Source organism: Sinohyriopsis cumingii, chromosome 4, assembly GCF_028554795.1.
Source record: "Sinohyriopsis cumingii isolate HCF-2022 chromosome 4, ASM2855479v2, whole genome shotgun sequence".
Classification (NCBI taxonomy): domain Eukaryota; kingdom Metazoa; phylum Mollusca; class Bivalvia; order Unionida; family Unionidae; genus Sinohyriopsis; species Sinohyriopsis cumingii.
Genome location: NC_142964.1, coordinates 112012624 through 112035175, shown reverse-complemented (window position 1 = coordinate 112035175; position 22552 = coordinate 112012624). Strand labels below are relative to the sequence as shown.

General features: G+C 34.2%; 1 protein-coding gene across 1 annotated transcript in view; it reads right to left on the bottom strand.

Annotated features, from left to right (window-relative positions):
• Window positions 1-372: 372 nt before the first annotated feature.
• The window catches only part of LOC149801902 (arrestin domain-containing protein 2-like), a 56312-nt gene continuing 34132 nt past the window's right edge, over window positions 373-22552 (bottom strand). The window contains exon 7 of the mRNA XM_089956286.1: window positions 373-21223. Coding sequence (XP_089812412.1) covers window positions 21090-21223 — 134 coding nt within the window. The 3' untranslated portion in view covers window positions 373-21089. The remainder of the gene's footprint in view (window positions 21224-22552) is intronic.

Sequence of the window (22552 nt, the reverse complement as noted above, 5' to 3'; positions counted from 1 at the left end):
TTCTTTCACATTTTTCAAGATGTAATATAGAGATCCACTCACTTTATAAAAAGTTTTAAAGTAAAACAGCATTTTGAAGACTTTTTAATTTTTCTGAACAATTACACGCAACTATGTTTTTCAGTGTCATTGTTATTTCCTTTCCTTTTTCACAAAAATGGTTGTGTCAGTACTATTTTCCAGTGCAGTCAACACTGTGTTGATAGTTTGCACATATAGATGAAATGAATGTTTTAATACAAAATAGTATCGCTCAAATATAAAAGAGAAAAAATATCAAGTAAATTTCATGATACAGATTCATTATATAAGTAAAATCCATTTTGAACGGAATTCCTCAAGATCTCAACAAAATATGAAGAAAAAAATAACAATTTTTTAATCAGTACTTTATTAAAATAATTTAGAAAATATAAGGAGTCTCACTGATTTGGATATATCAGAAAAATTTGACAATAAATGTGACAAAAATAAAGTAAATAAATTTTAATGTTAACAGAAATAGAATTTATACATGAAAATCAATATCACCCAACTAAATTCATCAGGCATAAATGTTTTTGATAAGTGTAAACCACAAGATGGCCTGAGATTTCATGCGTGATCACCACTGCAAGTTATTAAAAGAAACATCAGTTAGCAAAATGCATTCTTTAAAAATATCTTCCCAATCTGCTGATTGTATATGTTATATCAATTATGTAACAAATGTTTCAAGATTTCTCTATTTTTTAAAACTCATTATCATAGCTTCATTTGTGCCAGTTTGACAGGCCTTTATGTCAGGGTGATTCATGTTAAAGATCATAGTATCATTTGTCCCATATTGACAGGCCTTTATGCCAGGGTGCTTCAGGTTATATATCACAGCATCATTTGTCCCATATTGACAGACCTTTATGCCAGGGTGTTTCATGTTAAAGATCATAGCATCATTTGTCCCAAAATGACAGGCCTTTATGCCAGGGTACTTCATGTGAAATATCAAATCATCATTTGTCCCATATTGACCGGCCTTTATGCCAGGGTGGTTCATGTTAACGATCATAGCATCATTTGTCCCATATTGACAGGCCTTTATGCCAGGGTACTTCATGTGAAATATCAAAGCATCATTTGTCCCATATTGACAGGCCTTTATGCTAGGGTGCTTCATGTGAAATATCAAAGCATCATTCGTCCCATATTGACAGGCCTTTATGCCAGGGTACTTCATGTTAAAGATCATAGCATCATTTGTCCCATACTGACAGACCTTTATGCCAGGGTACTTCATGTGAAATATCAAAGCATCATTTGTCTCGTTTTGACAAGGCCTTTATGCCAGGGTGCTTCAAGTCTAAGATGGACAGATTTTGTTCAGCCATTATTATGTATAAAGTTGTTTTAATGTTTTCTATTTTTAATGAAATGGCTATATCTGATGGCAGATTGGCATCATTTGCATTAATTTAAAATGGCTTCAAGGTATAAAGCTGTAAAGTGGTTTTGTTCTTCCTTTTTAGTAATGGCAGATCAGTATCATCTATATGCACTTAAAAAGTCTTAATGAAAGAATGCTGTCATTAAAATGTGGCCCAATTCTTTTTTGAAGTTTTCAGAAGAAAAAACCCATTAAAAGTGGTTATATTTTTAGCAACAGTGGCCATATAAGATACCAGACTGACATCGTTTGTAAAAATATAACTGCTCTGAATGCCAGAATAATTGCTGGCAAATTTAGTTAAATTCTATTTAGTCATTTTTGAGAAAAGATTACTACGAAGTGTTTAAAATATTTTTATTAACAGTCACCATATATAATGGTGGATCAACATAATTTTTAAAAACCTGAAAGCCTCCATGAAAGAATGCATTCTATGAAACTTGATTAAACATTTTTTTAGCAGCTTTTAAGAAGAAATGTTTTTGAATTGTTTCTATTTTTATTAACAGTGGCCACATTTTAAAATTTTGTTAAAATTCTGTAAAGTGGGTTGGAGAAGTCGTTCAAAGGCTTTTTTTATTGTAGTTATTGTGGTTACGTTTGATGCCCGATACTTGTAAAAATCTGACAGCCCTTCATGCCACACTGATCTCTAATCTGACAGCCCTTCATGCCACACTGATCTCTGCCAAATTGGTAAACCTGCTCCACTGGTGTTTGAAAAGAAGTTTAACTAGCAATTATTTAAAGTTACATGAAAGACACAAAACACCTTATGGTTAGGTGAGCTAAACACTAGGATATATTGGCATAATGTAAAATTACGATGTATAATTCTGATTCCAGTCCAGTTATATGACTATATAAGCAACAGGGTCAAATGCTCACCTAATTAAAGATATAAAATGTAAATGAACTTAAAAGGTAGGTTATTTTAACCTTCTTTTGATATCACTGTAAGGTACTCATAAAAATACATGCCCATATCAGGTTCCATTGCTATACAAGTGAGTTTCAGAGAAACCCTTGAAACAACTGTACATAAGCACTTCAGGATAGGTCATAGTGATCTACTTTTGATACGATGATCAAGAACTTGTCAGGATCCATGCACAGATCTATTTCATCACTATACACAACATCATTCCAGAAACTGACCTAAATTTAGAAAGTGAACATGATTACTGGAGTATGAAAATTATGTCACAATGCCCTATGGGTGGCACAGTGTTGCCTTAACCCTCGGTATGATTGCACAGATATATTTTCAAGACTATGTAAACAGCAGTGTCCAAGACATTGACCTAATTGTACAATAAATGTATATTATTAATGGAGCATTAAAAGTTGGTCAAAGTGGCATGCATTTGGTATGGTGCTGGAGTACTCTTCAAGATGCAGTGTACAAGCAATTGTGTAATAGAATCTGAGAAACTGACCTGAATATAAAAAGTACATGATTAATGAAGTATGAAAATCAGGTCACAGAGACTTAATGTTGTATGGTGGTGACCTATTCTTCAGGTAGTTGAGGCAATATCTATAACTATAAGGCTGTATATTTGCAAAAACTAATGCTAACACTTATTACTATGACACTAGGTGGATAGCAAAAGTTCTCCAGAATATTGAGCAAACAAGCTAAAAATGGACATTTAAAAACTTGCAGAAGTTAAAAAGAAAAGATTATAAGCAAGTAATTGATGCCTTCAAATCAAATGGAGTACTTCATGTAAACATGTTTGACATTTTTTTATATATAAATGAAATATAGAAAATATAGAAGGGTAGATAAAAAAGATAATAAAATCTCTATCACTGAATTAACATAAAGAAAATAAAATTTTGTTTACTTTAAAAGTTCTTTGGCCCAAATCAATGTGCTTGATACAAATACATGTAAAAAGATGGGAAATATCCATCAAGTTCAGTATCTGTATGTACAATTACAGATACTTACTGACAAAATATAGACACAATTTTGCATTTTAAGGTCTCCTGAAATGCAATTACATATACTGACTGACAAAATATAAACCAAAATTGGCACTTAGGGACTCCTGAAATGCGATTACAGATACCAACAAAAAGTTTGCATTCTAGGTTCTCCTGAAATGCAATTACAGATACTGACTGACAAAATATAAACCAAAATTGGCAATTAGGGTCTCCTGAAATGCAATTACAGATACATACGGACAAAATTTTGTATTCCAGGGTCTCCTGAAATGCAATTACAGATACTGACTGACAAAATATAAACAAAATTCGGGCATTCTGGGTCTCATGAAATGCATATAGATACTTACTGACAAAATATAAAAAAATTGGGCATTTAGAGTCTCTAGAAATTCAATTACAGATATTGACAAAATATAAACCAAATTTGGCAATTAGGGTCTCCTGAAATGCAATTACAGATACGGACAAAATTTTGTATTCCAGGGTTTCGTGAAATTCAATTACAGATACTGACTGACACAATATAAACAAAATTTGGGCATTTTGGGTCTCATGAAATGCATTTAGATACTGACAAAATATAAAAAAATTGGGCATTTAGAGTCTCTAGAAATTCAATTATAGATACTGACAAAATATAAACCAAATCTGGCAATTACGATCTCCTGAAATGCAATTACAGATACTGACAAAATATAAACCACATTTGGCATTTAGGGTCTTGTGAAATGCAATTACAGATACTGACAAAATACAAAAAACGGGGCATTTCGAGTCTCCTGAAACGATATTACAGATACTGCCAAAATATTTTTAAAAATAGGCATTTAGGGTCTCCTGAAAATCTTCCCAACACAACACCAATAAATATCATTAATACTGAACCAGTAAACCTCAAAATTTCTTAAAGCCTCAATGCTGTTGTTACATTCAAAATGCCATATATGCTAAATCACCTGAATAATGCTGTATCTTGAATGATATTGGTCTGAAACATTGTTGGGTGCCTTGAAACTAAATAACAGTGATTCATCACATTATCAGCCATGTAATTTAGAACAGAGAAACATCACCAATTTTCACATGCATACGAATTAATCCGATGTTGATAGGTGATATCTGTGGGTCAACCAATTTTAGCCAAAAGCTTGAACCCAAGATTTGATAATGTCACCATTGTAAACAGAACTAGCCAACGCCACTCTGTGTTGGATACGGTAGGTGATCCTTATTTGATATTATTCTAGATGTACTTTGTTCCAAATATAAATAAACTAAGCAAACAAAGAAAGAAAAAGGTCCAGCATAGTGTTTATTATATGTATACAAAATTATGTAATTTAAAAATTCTCAGATCTACTGTTAACAAAATCCTACTTCTCTTCCATCCCACTCAAATTAATTTGTCTACCATGTGCAAACATTGTTGTTACTAGTTTAGTTGCTAGTGGAATTTGTCAGATGCACGTCGTCACTACTTTTGGAGCACTCCAGAAAGAAAAAAATGGAATTACAATTGACTTTCATGGTGACTAAATAAAGAGGTGGAACCTCTTAATTCTAAATTGACTATCTGAACGTTGTTTCAATCTAATATCCTGATCATTTCAATAAATGCTTAATGTCAGATAGTTTTTTAAACAAATCATTTCCTTCCTTCCGAACTTTAGTTCGATTGGAAGAATGGTGAAATCAGTTTTTTTTAAAAAAGCAGCAATGGGGCTTTAATATTTCTAGAAAAAAATTATACTTTCCTCACAAAACATATACTTTAAGTCTCAGGTAAATAAGACTTAATTAAAAGGGGCATCTTCACAACTTAATACACTCATAAGTCACACACTTCCATAATAGCCTCCCTTGAAATCATGGTCCACAGTCTTATGGACAATCTCTTAATCAGAAATATAAGGATTATAATTCTATCCGTTGAGAGGAATGTGCTTCTAGAGAATAATTGTAAGTTGACAGTATATAACCAACAAGAATGACATGTAATACTATTTTTCACCTGCCGTGCCTTGTCCCATTTTGAAAACCTTGCAATATTACTAGTGCATGAAAAGTAGGTCACTGTGGCTGTGTTGAGTAGTAACTTCCAAGATTAATATACCTATAAAGTTTCTAGTTTGTACATAGAACATCAGAGAAACTAATTGTTGAGAATAAATATACTCGCTTAAGTGCAAACATTAAGTCACAAAAACCTAATTTTGCACATGGTTGGTAGTATTCTCATCAAATATACACAAATACAAAAGTGTCAGGGAAACTAAGTTAGATGCAAAACCTTATTGTAATCATGGGAGTATGAAAGTGGGTCATTAACATATTTTTACCCCCCCCCCAAAAAAAATGAATACACCCATCAAGTTTCATGACTATAAATAGAATAAGCTAAATGCAAAAAACCTAGAACAGTTGCATGAAATGTGGATCATTGTGACTTAGTTTACAACTGGTTAAGTGTACCCTCCAAGATGAAGATACTTGCCAAGTTTCATGACAGTACATATAACTGTGTCAGAGAAACTGACCTAAATACAAATCTTAATGCATTAATGTGTCTGAAAAATCAGTGACCTATTTCTGCCTGTGGTAAGTAGTACCCTTGATGATGAATACAAGTTTGATGAAAGTGTGTGCAACAATTCAAAGAAATTGACCTAAATTTGAAAACTTAACATTACTGCTAACACAACAACAGAGACACCATCAGAAATGTGATCTCTGTGTCTTGCCAAACTCTTCAAAGGGAAGACAATTTAATCTGAACTGAAAACAACAGAATTATCCATTGTTGTGATTGTCAAAACATTGAAAAACGACATTATGATCAACTTAGTTCATAGACTGGAGAAGGCACAATACCATCTTCACACAAGAACCATATGTCATTGTCTTTAAATTCGTTGTTTGAAGCAAAATAAAAAAATATGCCCACACAAAATTGTGAACTCACAGAATCAATGAAAGGAGATAATATGAAAGGATGATTAAAACTGAAGCACTTAACAAGACATACTTTGCTTGGGACTATTTATGATGCATGTAAAAGATAAGATCCATTTTAACAAAAAATAAACAAAAATAAAAAAAGGAAAATAATTGGTCATATCGACAGTCCATACAGTCAAAGGATACAATGGGAGTGTAAATACATTAAATTATGGGTGGAGTTCTCTAATATCTCATGGATTATTATTCCTAAAGGATAACATGTTTGTAGTATCGTACTAAGTGATAATTAATATCATAACAAAAGTTCTCAAATGGTGTCAACAATCTTGAATACACAAAAATGTGCATTTAATCCACTAATAACTGGTATTTTGATAATGTATGTCCACGGCCATAAATGTCCCAAAAACTCAATAATTTCGCACATAGAAAAACATATACCACAATTTGAAAACTAAGGATCCAGGATCTGAAAACCATGGATGTAAGAACTATCAAAGTTCTGAAATCTATAATAATCTCAAACCATAAAAGAATGAATAACATAGGAATATTTAAACATTACCCATCAAGTATATCTATTAAATAAAATGTGTACAAGAAATGGTTATATAAGTGTAGGTGTTGTTCATTTCAGTAAAACATTACAGCAAAAATAAACCATATTAGAATATTCTGTACAATAAAAAATCTTAGATTTGGCCTTTAAGCTCTTACTAACGATAATCATAAAATACATTACTATATCAGAAAACTGAAATGAAACATCTAATGAAAAAATTCTGCTTTCTATTGCAACACTGAAAAATATGTAATTTCAGCAATTAATCTTTGTTTACTCCTAAGACAGGCCCCAGGTCTGAATATCTCTAGATTCTGTTGCTTGCCTGCCAATGTTTACTTTATCTGTCATCACCTTGTTATCAGCAAGTGTGACTTTCACTCATGTCAGATATAATTGCTTTTAGACTCCCAGCTAACTCTCCAGTTATAATGCCCCTGTTTCAGTTCCCTGTGTTTGAAAGCTAGCTTTAAATATGGAATTTCTATATTTATTGTATTGGGCATAATAGATGGCAGGTCTATATTTTGTACCAAAATAAGATTAGCTGACTGTTGTTGTGATGTATTTGATTGACAGATGCTTGAAACACATTGTCTAAATAGTTTTGTGACTTTTTACAAGAATACTTACAGGTTTATCTTGAAGACATGGAGTATGTAATATAATCAAGAATTTGAAGAGGAAGAAATGGTAAGAATTCTATATTAATTGCATTCAGTAATTTGTATTATCACTTAGTGTATCACATACATACACTTTTTATTGGGAGTTTCTATTTGAGATACTTTATATATATATATATATATATATATATATATATATATATATACAATTCCATAGATATATTTCATACATATATCTATATATATATATGGAGTTGTAGAAATATAATAGCCTTATACCACAGTCATTTGCAAATGTTTATAGAATTAATGTATCAATTCAGTTTAAGTTCATTGACAGTTCAATAATAACAAGTTAAGTTCAATAACTGTGCTCTCCCCAAAATCCACAAATCAAGAAACCCAGAGTTCATGTCGCTTTAATTCTCATGTTGGTCATTTATTTGTCTAATTGCAGCAAGAAGTAATTAAGGCATAACATTGTCTATGTCAGTATATTGGAAGTGTATCATCATTAGATAGTAGTACTTTTTTGCCCAATGTATATTATAAGTAGCATAGATAGAGACTATGGTAATTAGCATATATGTTTGTAAATGATCATGGAAGTTTATAAAGCATTTAATCATACATTGGATCATAACTGACACCAGCCTTGTGTAAATAGCATTCAGGCAACAAATTGAAGCATTTGATATAATGGTCATATGTGTTTGTAGTTTATATTTCTATCCATCTCTCATATCATTGATCAGTCATACTTGTAATCTTTTATCTTCTAATACATAAAATCTAGTACCAAAATTCTAACTTTATATTTTATTATCTAGTTTGACAGAATTGTTGACATCAGATAGTTAAATAATTTCATTCTTCAACAGGTTTCCATCTGTATACCATCACTCGAGTCTCTACCTTTCAATAAAATTGAAGATGGAACTTTCATAGCCATAGATGATCTTGTAAAGTTCCTTAAATGTAACCATTCGATTCATGACAAGAAAAAAATTGTGAAGAAAGAAAATATTGTACAAGAATTACAGAGACATGATGCTGGGATAATCCAGAGAGAAGAAAAGAATTTGTTTTCTTTGCCGTCTTTCTTTCGATATATGTTCCATCAATCACTATGATGACTTCCAGGTTTGCAAAGTGGTATGTGATGAACTCTTAGAAAAACAAACACAGTCTATATCTTCAAACAAATGGAATAAATCAACATGGAACCTTTATCAACAACTAGCGTCTGTTGAAATTTTAAGTTTGGGTCTGTATGAAGAAACAGTTAATAAGCTACAACTTGAAGGGCTGAAGATTCCATCTTTAATTATTGATTATAAAACACAGCTCACCGACAGCGAATGGAATAAAATTCAATTGTTTGAATGGCATTATAGTTCCTTTTGTAAGAAAGAAGCGTCAGACTATGAAAATGAGCAGGAAAGTAAATGGGAATTCTTTAGATTATGTAAAGAGTTGGCAGAAAAAGGACAAGAACTCAATCAGTTGTGCTTGAAGGTATGTCAACGGAATGTTGCTCGAAAGTTTGCTGCTGATGCAATAAATGGAATTACTATTCATCTTGAAAGTATCCAGCGACCTGAGAAAATAGAAACCGACACAGAAAATGCTCTTAGAGACATACCTGCTGCTCAGTTTCAAAATATCATTTGTTTTCAGTGCACAAATGTGTTTGCACATAAAGCAGGAGTACACATTGGTATCAAATTGCAGGAATTGCAACATAATGTTGAAATGTATGATGATATGTCTCTGACAGTTCGTGCCTCTCTGAAGAAAAGTCACAATGTTTATGTGCCTGTCATACTCTTCTTTCCCAAAGGCTGCCTTCCGCCTGGTGAGCGTTTTCTTGCAAGAAGTCATCTAAAATCTGGAAAACTCCAACCCCATTATGTGTCACTTTCATCTTGTCTGGATGACCAAGATCTCCCAGAGGAATATAGAATTCTCGACTCCTTTTGCTTTCAATGTTTTAAAGAGCAGAAACATTGGCTTGCTGATCCCTTAGATATAAACCACTTTCAAATAATGAGAGAACGGCGCTTGCATGTTCCTTTACCATTCCAGTGTTTATTAGAACAAACACTACTGAACAAAGACAGCCTCAGGCATCGATCATCAGATGATTTCTACACATCAAATCTATCCTCTTTATATTGCCATTTCGATTCATCACTGAACATACTTAACAGAAATTACAGTGGTCTCATACAAGATATTGTCACAGATGAGTTGTTCATCAACTACTATAACATCACATCTGTTTTTCCATCACATCAGCTACCAATATGAGTCAAAGTCTGCGAAATGGAGACAGACATCTTAAGAAAGCTGCAGATCCAGAACTTTGTCACTTTAAACGTATCTGAAACCATATCCACTTTGCTATATAAAACAAGTGATGTCTCATCTTCTGAACATTTGGTTTGTCTCAGAGACTGCCATCTTATATTTATCATGGGCAATCTGGTCCAGCTCACCATGAAAACTGACCCATAACCTGGTGAAAGGAGAATAAATCAACTATGCACCCTGCCCATTACAATCAAAGGCATTCCAAAGGAATCAAACGATGTATTAACATGGCATCTTCCACTGTGTGAAGAAAATGAAGATTGTACATGCAAGGAAGCACCACCGCTGGATAAAGAAGATCTAGAATGGGTTCTACTAAAGATGACCTCTGATGAAGAATGTGCTTTTGAACGTTTTCAGCAGCAAGACAAAAGGGGGCCTGAAATACATATGGACAAGACTTACATCATTACAGCCCTTCACAAACATTCTAGGCAAAGCGGCTTCGATGGAAAATTCAGAATTTCAGGAAGAAAACGTGGATCTAGATGAAAGCTTTTCATCCTTGGCCATTCATGATTTGGAGAAAATGGATAAAATTAGTTAAAATGATAGAAATGAAAACTTCCCACTAAACATCTCCAGTGAAGATATAGAGAGCATTAATGGAGCCATTACCTCCATTACATCAGTTGACAGTAATGGGGATACAATCGAAGATGTGAAAAACATCCAAGATGATCCAAATGTATCTTGTGATTTGTTACCATATATTGTTGTCAGTGATATAGATGAGGAGGATGTACATCCAATGTATAAAGATAAAATGAATGAAAAAAAGAGGAAAAGAAGAGGAAGAGGAGGAGGAAGAATATTCAAATATTTGGATAAAAGTTGGTGCTAATAAAGATATTCTCCAAGATGTTCAAGCCCTCCTTGAAGAAATACAGATACCATTTATGACAAACAAAGATGAAACTGTTGTCTGCAGTACTGATAGTAGCATACTAGAGTATCAGGATCTAAACAACACACCATCACCGCCACTATTATGCTGCCATCCTCCACCCTCCAGTGGTAGAGATGACAACATAACCACATTGAAAGTGGTTCTTGATGATTTTTTGGAGAAGGCTGAACTGAGTGAAACAAATGATAAGGTTCTGTTTGTACCTGACTACAAGACTGCCAGAAATATTTTTAAGCTTATAGATAGGAACAAAAAGTATGCAACATTTCTTCCAGAATTTCCAGTACTGCACTTGAGAAAGTCTAAAATCATGAATTTAATATCAGCTTATGAAACATCAGGCCTCATTCATATACTGAAATATATGAGAGATGATGATATTGAAAAAGACTGCAGTAAATTGGAAAAGACTGCAGTAAATTGGTAAGTATCGAGAACATCGAGACAGCCACACGAAATGTTTGGCGATTGTCAGCAGCTTTGCATATCTCGGTTATCATCACGTTTATCAACTCGCTACCACATTCACATGCAGAGGAGCTGGAAAAAAATTTGTGTGATCAGGAGTTATCCGTCAGCCAGCTTAAATTGAGATGGGGACAAATGTTGAAAGAATTCATTAAGAAAACATCCACTGAGAATAAAACATTTTCCCTGCATATTGATATAATGAGGCATTGTGATGAAATTGTAGCCATCGCCATTGCTGAAAGACTAGGAGGAAAAGATGGATACAACCTACTACTGGCCGGTGTGAAGTCTTCACTTCCGTTCTCATTCTTAAATGGAGCTTCCAGTTATGCTGGATTTTGCACACGGCTTTTGTTAGAACATTACAAATCAAGTCACTTTCACAGACAAATGAAACATGCTCTGTTCAGTTCCTCTCACAATGGTAGTATTGTCAGGTTTGGATTAGAAACTGCTCGAGAGATTGACCACAGAGATGCAAAGAAATGTATCTGACCAGGGGCCACACAATGTAATGATAAGGATGTCCACAGTAAACGAGCAGAGACAAGTCCATAAAGTAATACAGTCTGTCATCTCAGGAGAGGATGCTTCGAAGATTAAGCAAGATGAGACAAAAGACGAAGAGATAGCATCCAAAATTTCAGAAAGGTACATGGGAAGAAAAGCCAGTGATAATGACTTGGGCCATATTGTAAGAACAGTTGGTCTGATACATCGAAGAAAGGGAATGTCATCAAGTTTTGATCCCATTCTAAGAAATGTATATCACAAGGAGAATCCAGAGGTTCAGCAAGAGATGTTAGATTCAACCACAGAAGAGATAGGAACATTCATGATTCACAGATATGCAGCAAGAGAGTGTCTATTGGGTATGACACTAATAGTGATTGTACTAACATTGAATTGATAAACGGACCCAAACATCTCATTAATAGAATAAAAAGATCAAAAGGGTCAACAATCAAGAGGACTAAAGACCTACCAAAAAATACATCATGTAAGAGCATGAAAGAAAAAAGCGAGGAGAAAAGAAAAAAAGTAAAGAAGATGACGATTGTGGACTGTCTAAGCTCTTCCATGAATACTTGTCAGTCAATCTTTAAGCCAGATAGGACAAAATCATCCACTAATAAATCAGCTGGTGTGAAAAGAGCTCTTCTCGAGTTGATAAAGAAAATATCTGATACTAGAGCTACAAGTAAGCAAAAGAACGATTTGCCAGACTTAGATGAGTTCATCCTAACAGATTTCAAAGCTGTTCCACCGACCATAAAGGAACAAACGAAAGCTTCAGTTGTAGAATTTGCCGGTGTGAAGTTCAAGACATCAGCTTCGACTGGAGACCAGTACTTAGAGTACGTATCAAAGGCAATTCTTCACAAGCTGATAGGACACCTTGCAAATTTACGTCACATTGTTATATGTGAGGAAAAATATTCCTTCACACCAGACACACTAAAAGCACATACAAGAAAAATGCGGGATTCTAAAGGAAAAATATCTATCTTACATTTGAAGGAAGAAAAAGAGGTGATCAGTGAAGATAAATTTCACAAGCCCTCTGTCGTGGGAACAGCGACCGGCAAGAAACTTGTAAGTTCCTATTTAGGCAATCACATTGATCAGCTTCTTCTTAAGCAAAATATTATACTGGATATAGACAGTGAAGCTCTGCTGACAGCATGTCATTGCCAAGAGGTCCCCTGCACATGTTGTCCTTTCACAACACCACTGAGAGTTCGATTTACTTCCAAATCAGGAATTGTTGGTACGGAGAAGCTGTCTAACATCAGGCAGAGAAAGGGAGAAGCAGAAATGGCTCAACTTGATTTAATGAAGGAGCTTGACACTGAGTTGTCTGATGGAGATTCTGTTGTCAACTTTGCATCATCAGCTGATATCGACACAGTCCTAATTCACCTATTTGGTATCAGTCTCCACTGGAAAAGAAACCAAACTGGAACCTTTACACGCTCTGTTTATGTTTGGTTACAGAAATAAAAGCCTGAGCTGTACATCTCCAAAATCATAGAAAGTACTGAAAGATACTTCAATAAGAAGTATTTGGTGGCTCTGATTGCCATCATTTTGTGCATGGGAGAAATGACTTTTTGCCACGACATAATGGAATTTCACACGAAAAGATTTTAATGAAAGCCATTGACAATCAAGGTCTTGAGCTTTTCAAACTCTTTCACATGGAAATCCATGAGACAGATGAGTCAGTTTCATCCATAATGCTAAATATTGATGCATACATTTCCTTTTTAAAGGATTTGTACTGTCCAAAGATCTACAATGCAGCTGCATTGTCCTTTGAAGAAGTAAGGCAAATGACAATCAAAATGCCTGGGAAAGAATTCCGATATCCACAAACATGGATGCCCCCGGAAAGTGCCCTGAGGAATTTAGGAAGCCTTATTCAAGTTCAGATAGATTATTTGTTGACTATATGGTGTCACGAGGCCGCTTTGCCAGATCTTCTTCGATACTGTTGCATTTCCATGTGTCCAGACGGTGAAGTTTATTACAGTTTTGGAGATGATGTTCATGTATCTGACAAAGAACAATTATTATCAATACCAGAGGAGCTACTCCAGGAGAAAATTAATTGTGCGAAACAAACTTGAGTACGAACATCAAAGAAACGTACCTTGCATGATACACCATGCAAACAGAATCCGAGAAAACGACAGCCTCTAATGTCAACTCCAGGGTAAGCATACAAACATTTTTAACTCAACAAATTTCTTTTTTTTCTCTCTCTTTCTTTTTGGGTTTTCTATGAACAAGCTGTGCAGTTGAATTTGAATTGTAATTAAGCACACCACACATGCATACATGTACATGTACATTGCCGTTATACACAGTTTAAATTATTCTATTTGATCAAAATATGCTTCAGTAAGGTTTATCAGATAGCTATTCATAAAATAAACAAAATTATTTTAGACCATTTTAAATATATAGCTACTTCTCATAGATATCTGCTTCTCATTTTTCCTGGCAACATCTTTAAAGAAAAACTGTTAACTTAACAGCTAAATATGGGGAAAATTTGTACTGGGCTGTTTTGGTCAAACATCACATATCAAATGGCCAGTTGTAGATCAATTTACATTTTGTCAACATCAGTACTTATTTTCCTCAGTAGATACATTCTTCTTGGGACAAAAACTTTGCATGCATCTATGTGTTAATTATGCGTATTAAACTGATTTACATACCTTACCGTGGTGCATCTATATATACAGTTCTGAGGAACCCATAAATCGCATTCCATCATCTATTTTTTATTCAAAGTTTCATTGTTTACCATACAGCAGTGTACTTGGATGAATTTGTGTTCTTTTCCAGAAAGATGAAGTTTTTCTAGTGATCAGCAACCAGACGTTGTAAAACACAACCAATAATGTACTACAGGACTTAGAAAGGAATGATGAAAATATTGAATGGCCATTAAAGTCCAATGCAGTTCAGATAGGATAACGACTAGTACCTTAAAAAGGAATTAATTTGAAATGGAAATAACACACAATGTGGACAGTGTACCCCATAGGGCAGCATTTGGAACAGCTGTAAATACTATGCTCAAATAATTCTAGGGTCTTGCAATAAGCATGGATAGACGCATAGTTGATATTTTACCATAGATGTTACCTCTGATGGGTTCTGGTTCGGATGTACGAAATGTTTATGTAAACTTTGACAATACTTTTAATTTAAATATCATCATTTGGAAAATAAATATCAAGTTCGTTCATTGGACTGTATAAATTTACAGTGCAATCTGCAATAGATGTTGAACATATTTTGTACAAAAGTGTTACAGTAGAAGAGTCATATGTAAAAATGGGGCATAGCAAATGATTTTTTCATAAGTTCATGTGTTTACCATCATAGAATTTCTAAAAGTATTATGTGATATTTTTTTGTTTTTAAAATGCACATCCATTGAAATTAAAAAAGCAGGTGCATTATTCTTTGAGACCGACACATTACAATGTGGGATGTAACAACATTTATATGGACTATTCATAAAACCATATAGAATGTTTCTATGTGGCTGGAAGAAAAAAATCACATGAAGTAATAAGCCTTTATAGTAATGAAATGCATATAAAACGACACTCATTATATTGTCCAAACAGTTGCTTCATTGCAATATTTGGAGGTTCTGTGAACTAATAACCGGGTGCATACAGTAATTTACACCAGCCTGGAAGAACTCATCAGGCTCACACAGGCATGGGCTTGGGATGTTAATAGCAGAGGGCCATTCAGCTGGGGTGTCATATTACTTTGGATAGAAACTATCCAAATTTTTGGGGCATGTCCTATGAGTATGTTGCATATAAAGACGCTAACATCTCTAATTAGAAAACTAATACCCATTACAGCTTTGTTAAAAGAAAATAATTACAAATAAAAAACCTGCATATTGATAGGTAATGAGTTCTACAGAAAATAATTATCCCTTAATAACCAAATAAGCAGCTTCATGTAAAACATGACTAATGGATGAAATGCGTAAACAAGATAGTTATGAAAATGTATCCTGTGTATTCATGACCCTATTCATGGCTAATGTATGATAATAGCACATTGCAGGGAGATTAAACATGGTAAAAATAAAACGTACAACAAAGATTTCTAATGGATAACATACCCATGTGCAACATGAATCAGTAATGATATTGTGAGCCTAAAGTTGTATTGCAATATCACCACCTTTTTAGAATATCAATGCAATATCATAATGTTTATACTGTTTACATCAAGTGTACTGACATGTGCCTAGCCAAGGGTAATGGCTAAGGTTACTACTCACAGAAAATTTCTTTGTTTATTCCACTGACCACTGGCTGTAGACTTTTGTTGTTTATTTATGCTGCTTATAATAAATGTTGCTTTGTATTAATATTTTGTACCTGGAAATAGATTTAAATCAGCTGGTCAGGGTGTGTATATCTCTCATCTCCATGATGTTGCCAACAAATATTTGTCTACATATGTCCTTCTAGTACTGATGATCATTCCTGTGATAATGACACATGATAACATCACTAAAACACACCCATCATACATTGTGATAATTACAGGTTACTGCATTTGTACGGGAAAATATGAACAAATTTTTCAGATGGAAATGCTGCATGACCTTAGTAGTGCAGTATATCCATCCAACAAAATGAGTTAATTTTTTCCCATACAGACACAGTAACCTTTTTATTATATGCTCATTTTCTTGTTCTACCTAAGGCTTAATTATATAAACAAAATTACACTACAAGAAACAAAGTAACTGAATGTATGCCATATTCCAAACTAAATACACAAGCACAGATTCATCATTACACAACAACATTATTAATGCATACATAAATCCGCCCAGATAAATTTGAACTTAGTCACATGCAATACATAACTTTAAGAAGAAAATGGCATTTTGGTCTACTTAAAATTGAAATTTGAAGTCATATTGTGAATGAATGCACAACTTTCCTGTTTGATCTGGAATGAACATATTTTGGTATTTTTGTCAATTCTATGAAATTTCGTGATTATGGACTGGATTTATCTGTGCCAATTCTACATGAAGTACATCAGATATCAGCAGCAAGGGAGCAGCGTGTTGACATCTGCAAGAGTGTTTCTGTTCTGTCAATGAATGTTTGAAATCATAATCTGGGAAAAATATTAAGTTTTTCAATTGAAATTATCAAAAAGACATTTTGAGGAAATTCAGGATGTATAACTGTAAGTACATTTATTGCTATTTTTATTACCAGCTAAAGAAGACAGTTTATGCATTGTCACTTGCATGTTTTTTGTAAGGACCCTGTCTGGTGTTTCTATACCTAGCCTATATCTGAAACATTGTATAAAAAAAAATAACGTGGAATGTGGCGAAGCAGCTCGTATGTGGCAGTCCACGAAACATCTGCTTAAGTTCATTCAAAAACAAATTTAATCAACCAAAACAAAGTGCCTACTACGTGGGTGTACATCATTTGTTTACAAAGTAGTTCCTAATACACAATTTGGGCACACATGAGTGCAATATGAAGTGCACGTGAGTGCAATATCATAAAACACTGCACGATTCTGACAATGTCAAGTTAACGGAGAAACAAATGAGCATTTAATAATGACACATAATAACATCACAATTTTATTTTAACAACACAGACCCAGTTGTCTCATAATGTGCCAGAAAAATAAGGTCTATGCGAGTTCTTCCACCAAAATACACTGACTGTTGTTCATAGCCTATTATGTGCTGAAAAATGGCAATAAAAACTCCAAAACAAACCTTAAAATAAACGTTGAACAATACTGTAGATGTTCTTTTACCAGTACATTAAGTAATGGCGTAGTAGGTATTATATTGTTAGTGGCTGGGGTAGACATTGTTTTCCTGGCACATTATGCAAAGGAAGGCCCTGAGTGTCCAAATTGTCTAAAGTGCTCACTGTTATGGATCACTGCCATCTCACCTCTGTCTGCGTGTGTTCAAGTCTCAGGCGCAGCTATTGTGGGTATGTAAGAAAGCTTGCCAGTAGCTTCTTGTGGCTTGGTGGTTCTTTCCAGGGTCTTCCCAGGTTCTTCCTCCAGCATTTATACTGGATGCCATATATAGCCTATCTTGTGCTGAAAAATGGTGTTAAACCCTACAACAACAGCAAAAAAAGATCAGGATCAAACAGTTAAGAGACTGGGCATAAACACTACCTAGCCAGCATATTATGCAAAAGTATATTCAGCTCAATACTGTTAGTGGCTGAGACAGACACTATTGTCTGCACATTATCCAAGAGAAGAACAGGGTCTAAATTATAATCAGCTGATGCAAGCTACATAATCCACACAGAATGGACTGACCATGCATGTGTTCCTCTCAGCAGTAGAAGAAAAATACCATTTTAAAGATCATCTACTACACATACTGTTTTATAGTTGAAACTGACCACTTTTGAACATTAATAGATTAAATTTGGTGGGGTGGGTGGAACTTTAGGTGTTCTATCCACACATTACCAAAACCAGTCTAATGGAGACAAGAACCGTTTCACAAGTCCAACAAATCTTGAAATAATGTATACTGAATAATCTGATTTAGATTTGTAACACAACAGCTGATATGTGCACAAAACAAGCTGTAAATTGATCATGTTATTGTTTTAATTTGGAGAGTTCAATGTCAAAGGAGGGATATTTATTGAGATGGTACATAGTTGCTTGTCTTGATTAAAAATAGACTGACCTTTGACTGACAAGAAATGAAAAGTAGTGATCAATCAAAAGATAATTTTGTCATAAATAACTGTGGGCTTTTGGTTTTTTCTATCCTGTTTAATTGTTATTGTGATTTTCATGTTTCAAGAGGAATATTTATGAGCAGTTCTTATATATTTTGGTCAGGTTAAAATGCTGAAACATGCACTTTCTGCCAATACTAAAACCCAGAGTCTAAGAAATAAAGTTCAACAGGGCTTGAACATCTGAATTTAGGTGAGTGCAGGCAGATAGCACAGGTCCCGTGTTTGCATTGTGTTTGTTATGCCAAGTGGACATGGGAGAAAAAAGGATATCAGCTGGCATCTGCAAACACCATCACCTAGGAGCAATGATTCGTCTGTATAAAAAAAAACCACTCTGAAGGCCTTGGAGATTGAATCAAAAGTGGGTAAAGTGGCATTCCCATAGACTTTGTAGGCAGATTTTGTAGCACGTCAGGCTCAAGTTTTGTTTCCAGGCTCTGAGATTACAAAGAAGTTTTCATGCAAGCATACCAGACAACACATTATCACTCAAACCTTGACCATCCTCTGTAACTGACTTGTATAAATTATTACTGTAACATTTGCTACCTGAACCTCATAATCTGCAGAAGGCAAAAATTTTGGATTAAGAATTTAAAAGAGGATGATTTATGTATGAATTAATAACAAAGAACTATTACCAGAGATCAAGAAAAGGGCTATATATATGGTTTTCCATGTCTATAGACCAATCTTTGAAAACATTCTTCATATTTGTTAATTAAAAAGTTACATATCTGTTGCAACTGTGAAATTACACATTTGATCATTTTCATCCTAAACTCACTACGAAACTACAACTAAATGTGGAAAATTAAGAAATAACATTCATAGACAGACCAGCTATTGTCTGTCCTAGGACATGAGTGATAAATGAAAGTTTCAAGATAAAAATAAAAAAAAGTTAAAGAACAGAAACTAAGAATGAGCAAGTTAAAAAGAAAGTCTGAACCAAAAAATTACAAAAAAAGTCCGAATAAAAAATTGGGATGTTGCCATGAGTTTTAACTTGTTTGGCAGTCATGACACAGACAGATGTAGGTATCTTTTTTAGGATGATTGTTAAATTTGTTGCTTTTATTTAATACAATCAAACACCGATGCAGCATATCATACAACTTAAAAAATGAGTATTGCAAATTATTACATTTGTATTGTTCAGAAATTGTCCCTGAAGCTTCATCCCCATTATTTTCATTTTACTGGCTATAGCAGATGGTATCTTGCACACTGTAAAGAGTATCTGTGTACAGACTTTAATTTTTACCTGCACAAAGAATCTGCTTCACAACCCTGCACCTTAGGATGTACATTAGGCCTCTCCATCTACTACAAATAATTTTACACTACACTTGCCTTTCCGAATTAGAAAAGGTTTGTGCTGACGGAACAATGTTTGGTTTGAAATCTGTTGTTGATGTAGGGTTTAACGCCATTTTTCAGCACACTATAGGCTATACATGGCAGCCAGTATTAATGGTGGAGGAAGAACCCCGGAAAGAACCACCGACCCACAACAAGCTACTGGCAAGCTTTCTCACATACCCACATTGGCTGAATCCGAGACTCGAACCCAGGCAGACAGAGGTGAGATGGCAGTGATCCATAACAGAAAGCACTTTTGACAACTTGGCCACTTGGGGCCCCCTTGAAATTTGTAAGGTATAAAGGGAGAATAATCAGGTAGACTGTAACTGTTCCAGGTAAATACTTTCTAAGCAGAGGAGGTGGGGTGCAATTCATAATGGCTGGAGGCAGACTAATGTATCTGAGAAAATGAGAATACCAATGGTAACTTGAGTTTTATATGACATCAGTATTATTAGAAAAGATATCAGGGCCCTGAGTGGCCGAGTGATCTAAAAAGTTTACCATTTTGGATCACTGCCATCTCACCTCTGCCTGCATGAGTTTGAGTCTCGAGTTTAGCCAATGTGGGTATGTGAGAAAGCTTGCTGGCAGCTTCTCATGGGTTGGTGGTTCTTTCCAGGGTTTTCCCAAATTCTTCCTCCACCATTTATACTGGCTGCCATGTATAGCCTATCATGTGCTGAAAAACGTTGATAAACCCTATAATAACAACAACATCAAAAGATAACTATAACAGCATTATTAACATTGAAAAAGGTCGATAAACCCTATAACAACATCAAAAGATAACTATAACAGCATTATTGACAATTTCAAATCCTGGCTGCTTTTATGCAAACATTATTAAAAGTGTCATTCTGTGTTGCTCTCAATGATAAACTGTTGCATGAAATGGTATCCACTGAGGAAAATTATTATGCAATTTTAGGAAAGATCCTGACCTATGATCGATGAGCATGTAATATTCAAAATGTATGGGAATTCTAATTTTTGGATTCTACTTCAGCAACTTTCATGGTAAGTGCTGAATAACTTTGTATCCAAATTGGTATCAAGTCCCCCAGACAGGTGATGATTTCTGGTTGGCTGTCCTCATTTAAAAGCTGCTCTTGGACCAGTCATAGTAGGTGTAGACAGGAGCAAAATCTTTATCTCCCATTGTGTATTCATTGTCATCATCACCCTTTGTACTAACTTTGCCAAAAACACACTCTGCATAGCTCGGGGGTGCTGAAAAGAAAAGAAAATATGCTGAGATGCCATCCCATAAAAATATAAATTAGGAATGTCAAATTTAAAACATCAGCATCTTAACACATAATTTAAATACTTAAATGTTTATCCAACAATTTTATTATAAAAATTAAACCTCATTGATTCAAAGTGCATTTTTTTTTTTAAAACACTTCCTTTAATCATCTTTACTACTTTCTAACACATGGAAGTCAGTCAAGAAAACAGTAAATGATCATTATTTATTCAATCTTGATGACTTGCATATCCAGTATTCAGAATTCCTGCAGTACATATTTTCAAGTATGTATAATAATCATTTGCCATTCAGTTCGAGAGTTAACTTTCTGATTGGTCAATATTCAAATTCGTTTCATGTCACAAATCCTTGGCTTTGCTTTCTTCAAAGAATTACAATCAAACATGATAAGTGTCTATGTTTAGAAATTATAATAGTGTTACAATCAAACATGATAAGTGTCTATGTTTAGAAATTATAATAGTGTTCAAAGTAGTGCTCACCTATATAAACTTCATCTCACTGCAAAATCAGAATCTGATAGATATGATAATAATCACATAAACTAAGGTTAAAAATGCAAATGATTCCACCCAAATCATCGAGGTTGGCATCTCTGAGAAACAACTTTAAATTATCCAAACCTATGCTAGGGCATCACTTGTTCTATGGGGCTGGGGATCAAACATGTATGAAGGCATCACTTGCTCTAGGGGTTTTACGATCAAACCTGTACTAGGACACCACTTGTTCTAGGGGTCTTGGGATAAAACCTGTACTAAGACATAACTTGTTTTATGGGCTTGGGGATCAAACCTATCACTTGTTCTAGGGATCTGGGGAGCAAAATCTTTGAATTTCTTATGTGACACAGTGAAGACTCACAAATGATCAATTCTGTTTCTTCCTGTTTTATGTTACAGCTAGAGTAATAGTTATTTTATTTACATAACGGGAAAGATGCATGTTTATTTTATGTAAAAGTTTTAAAATGAAGGATTTATAAATATTTTAAAATTATTTTCACTACATATAACCTATCCATTACAAGGAAAACCGTGAAAACAAAACTCTTGACAGATCAAACAATATCCAACTTCCTCAAATAAGGGTTTGATAACTATTTGTATCAACCTTTCTAATAGAATACATAACACTGCATTTTTTAAAGCTAGATCCATGGGACTCTAAAATATTTTTGAGTAAAAATCCCTAAAAAAACTTGAGCCAGGTTCAAATCAACAGATTCTTGAAAAACTATGTAACCAGTTTCTAAATGTGCAACTGATGTAAAAAAGTGATATAGA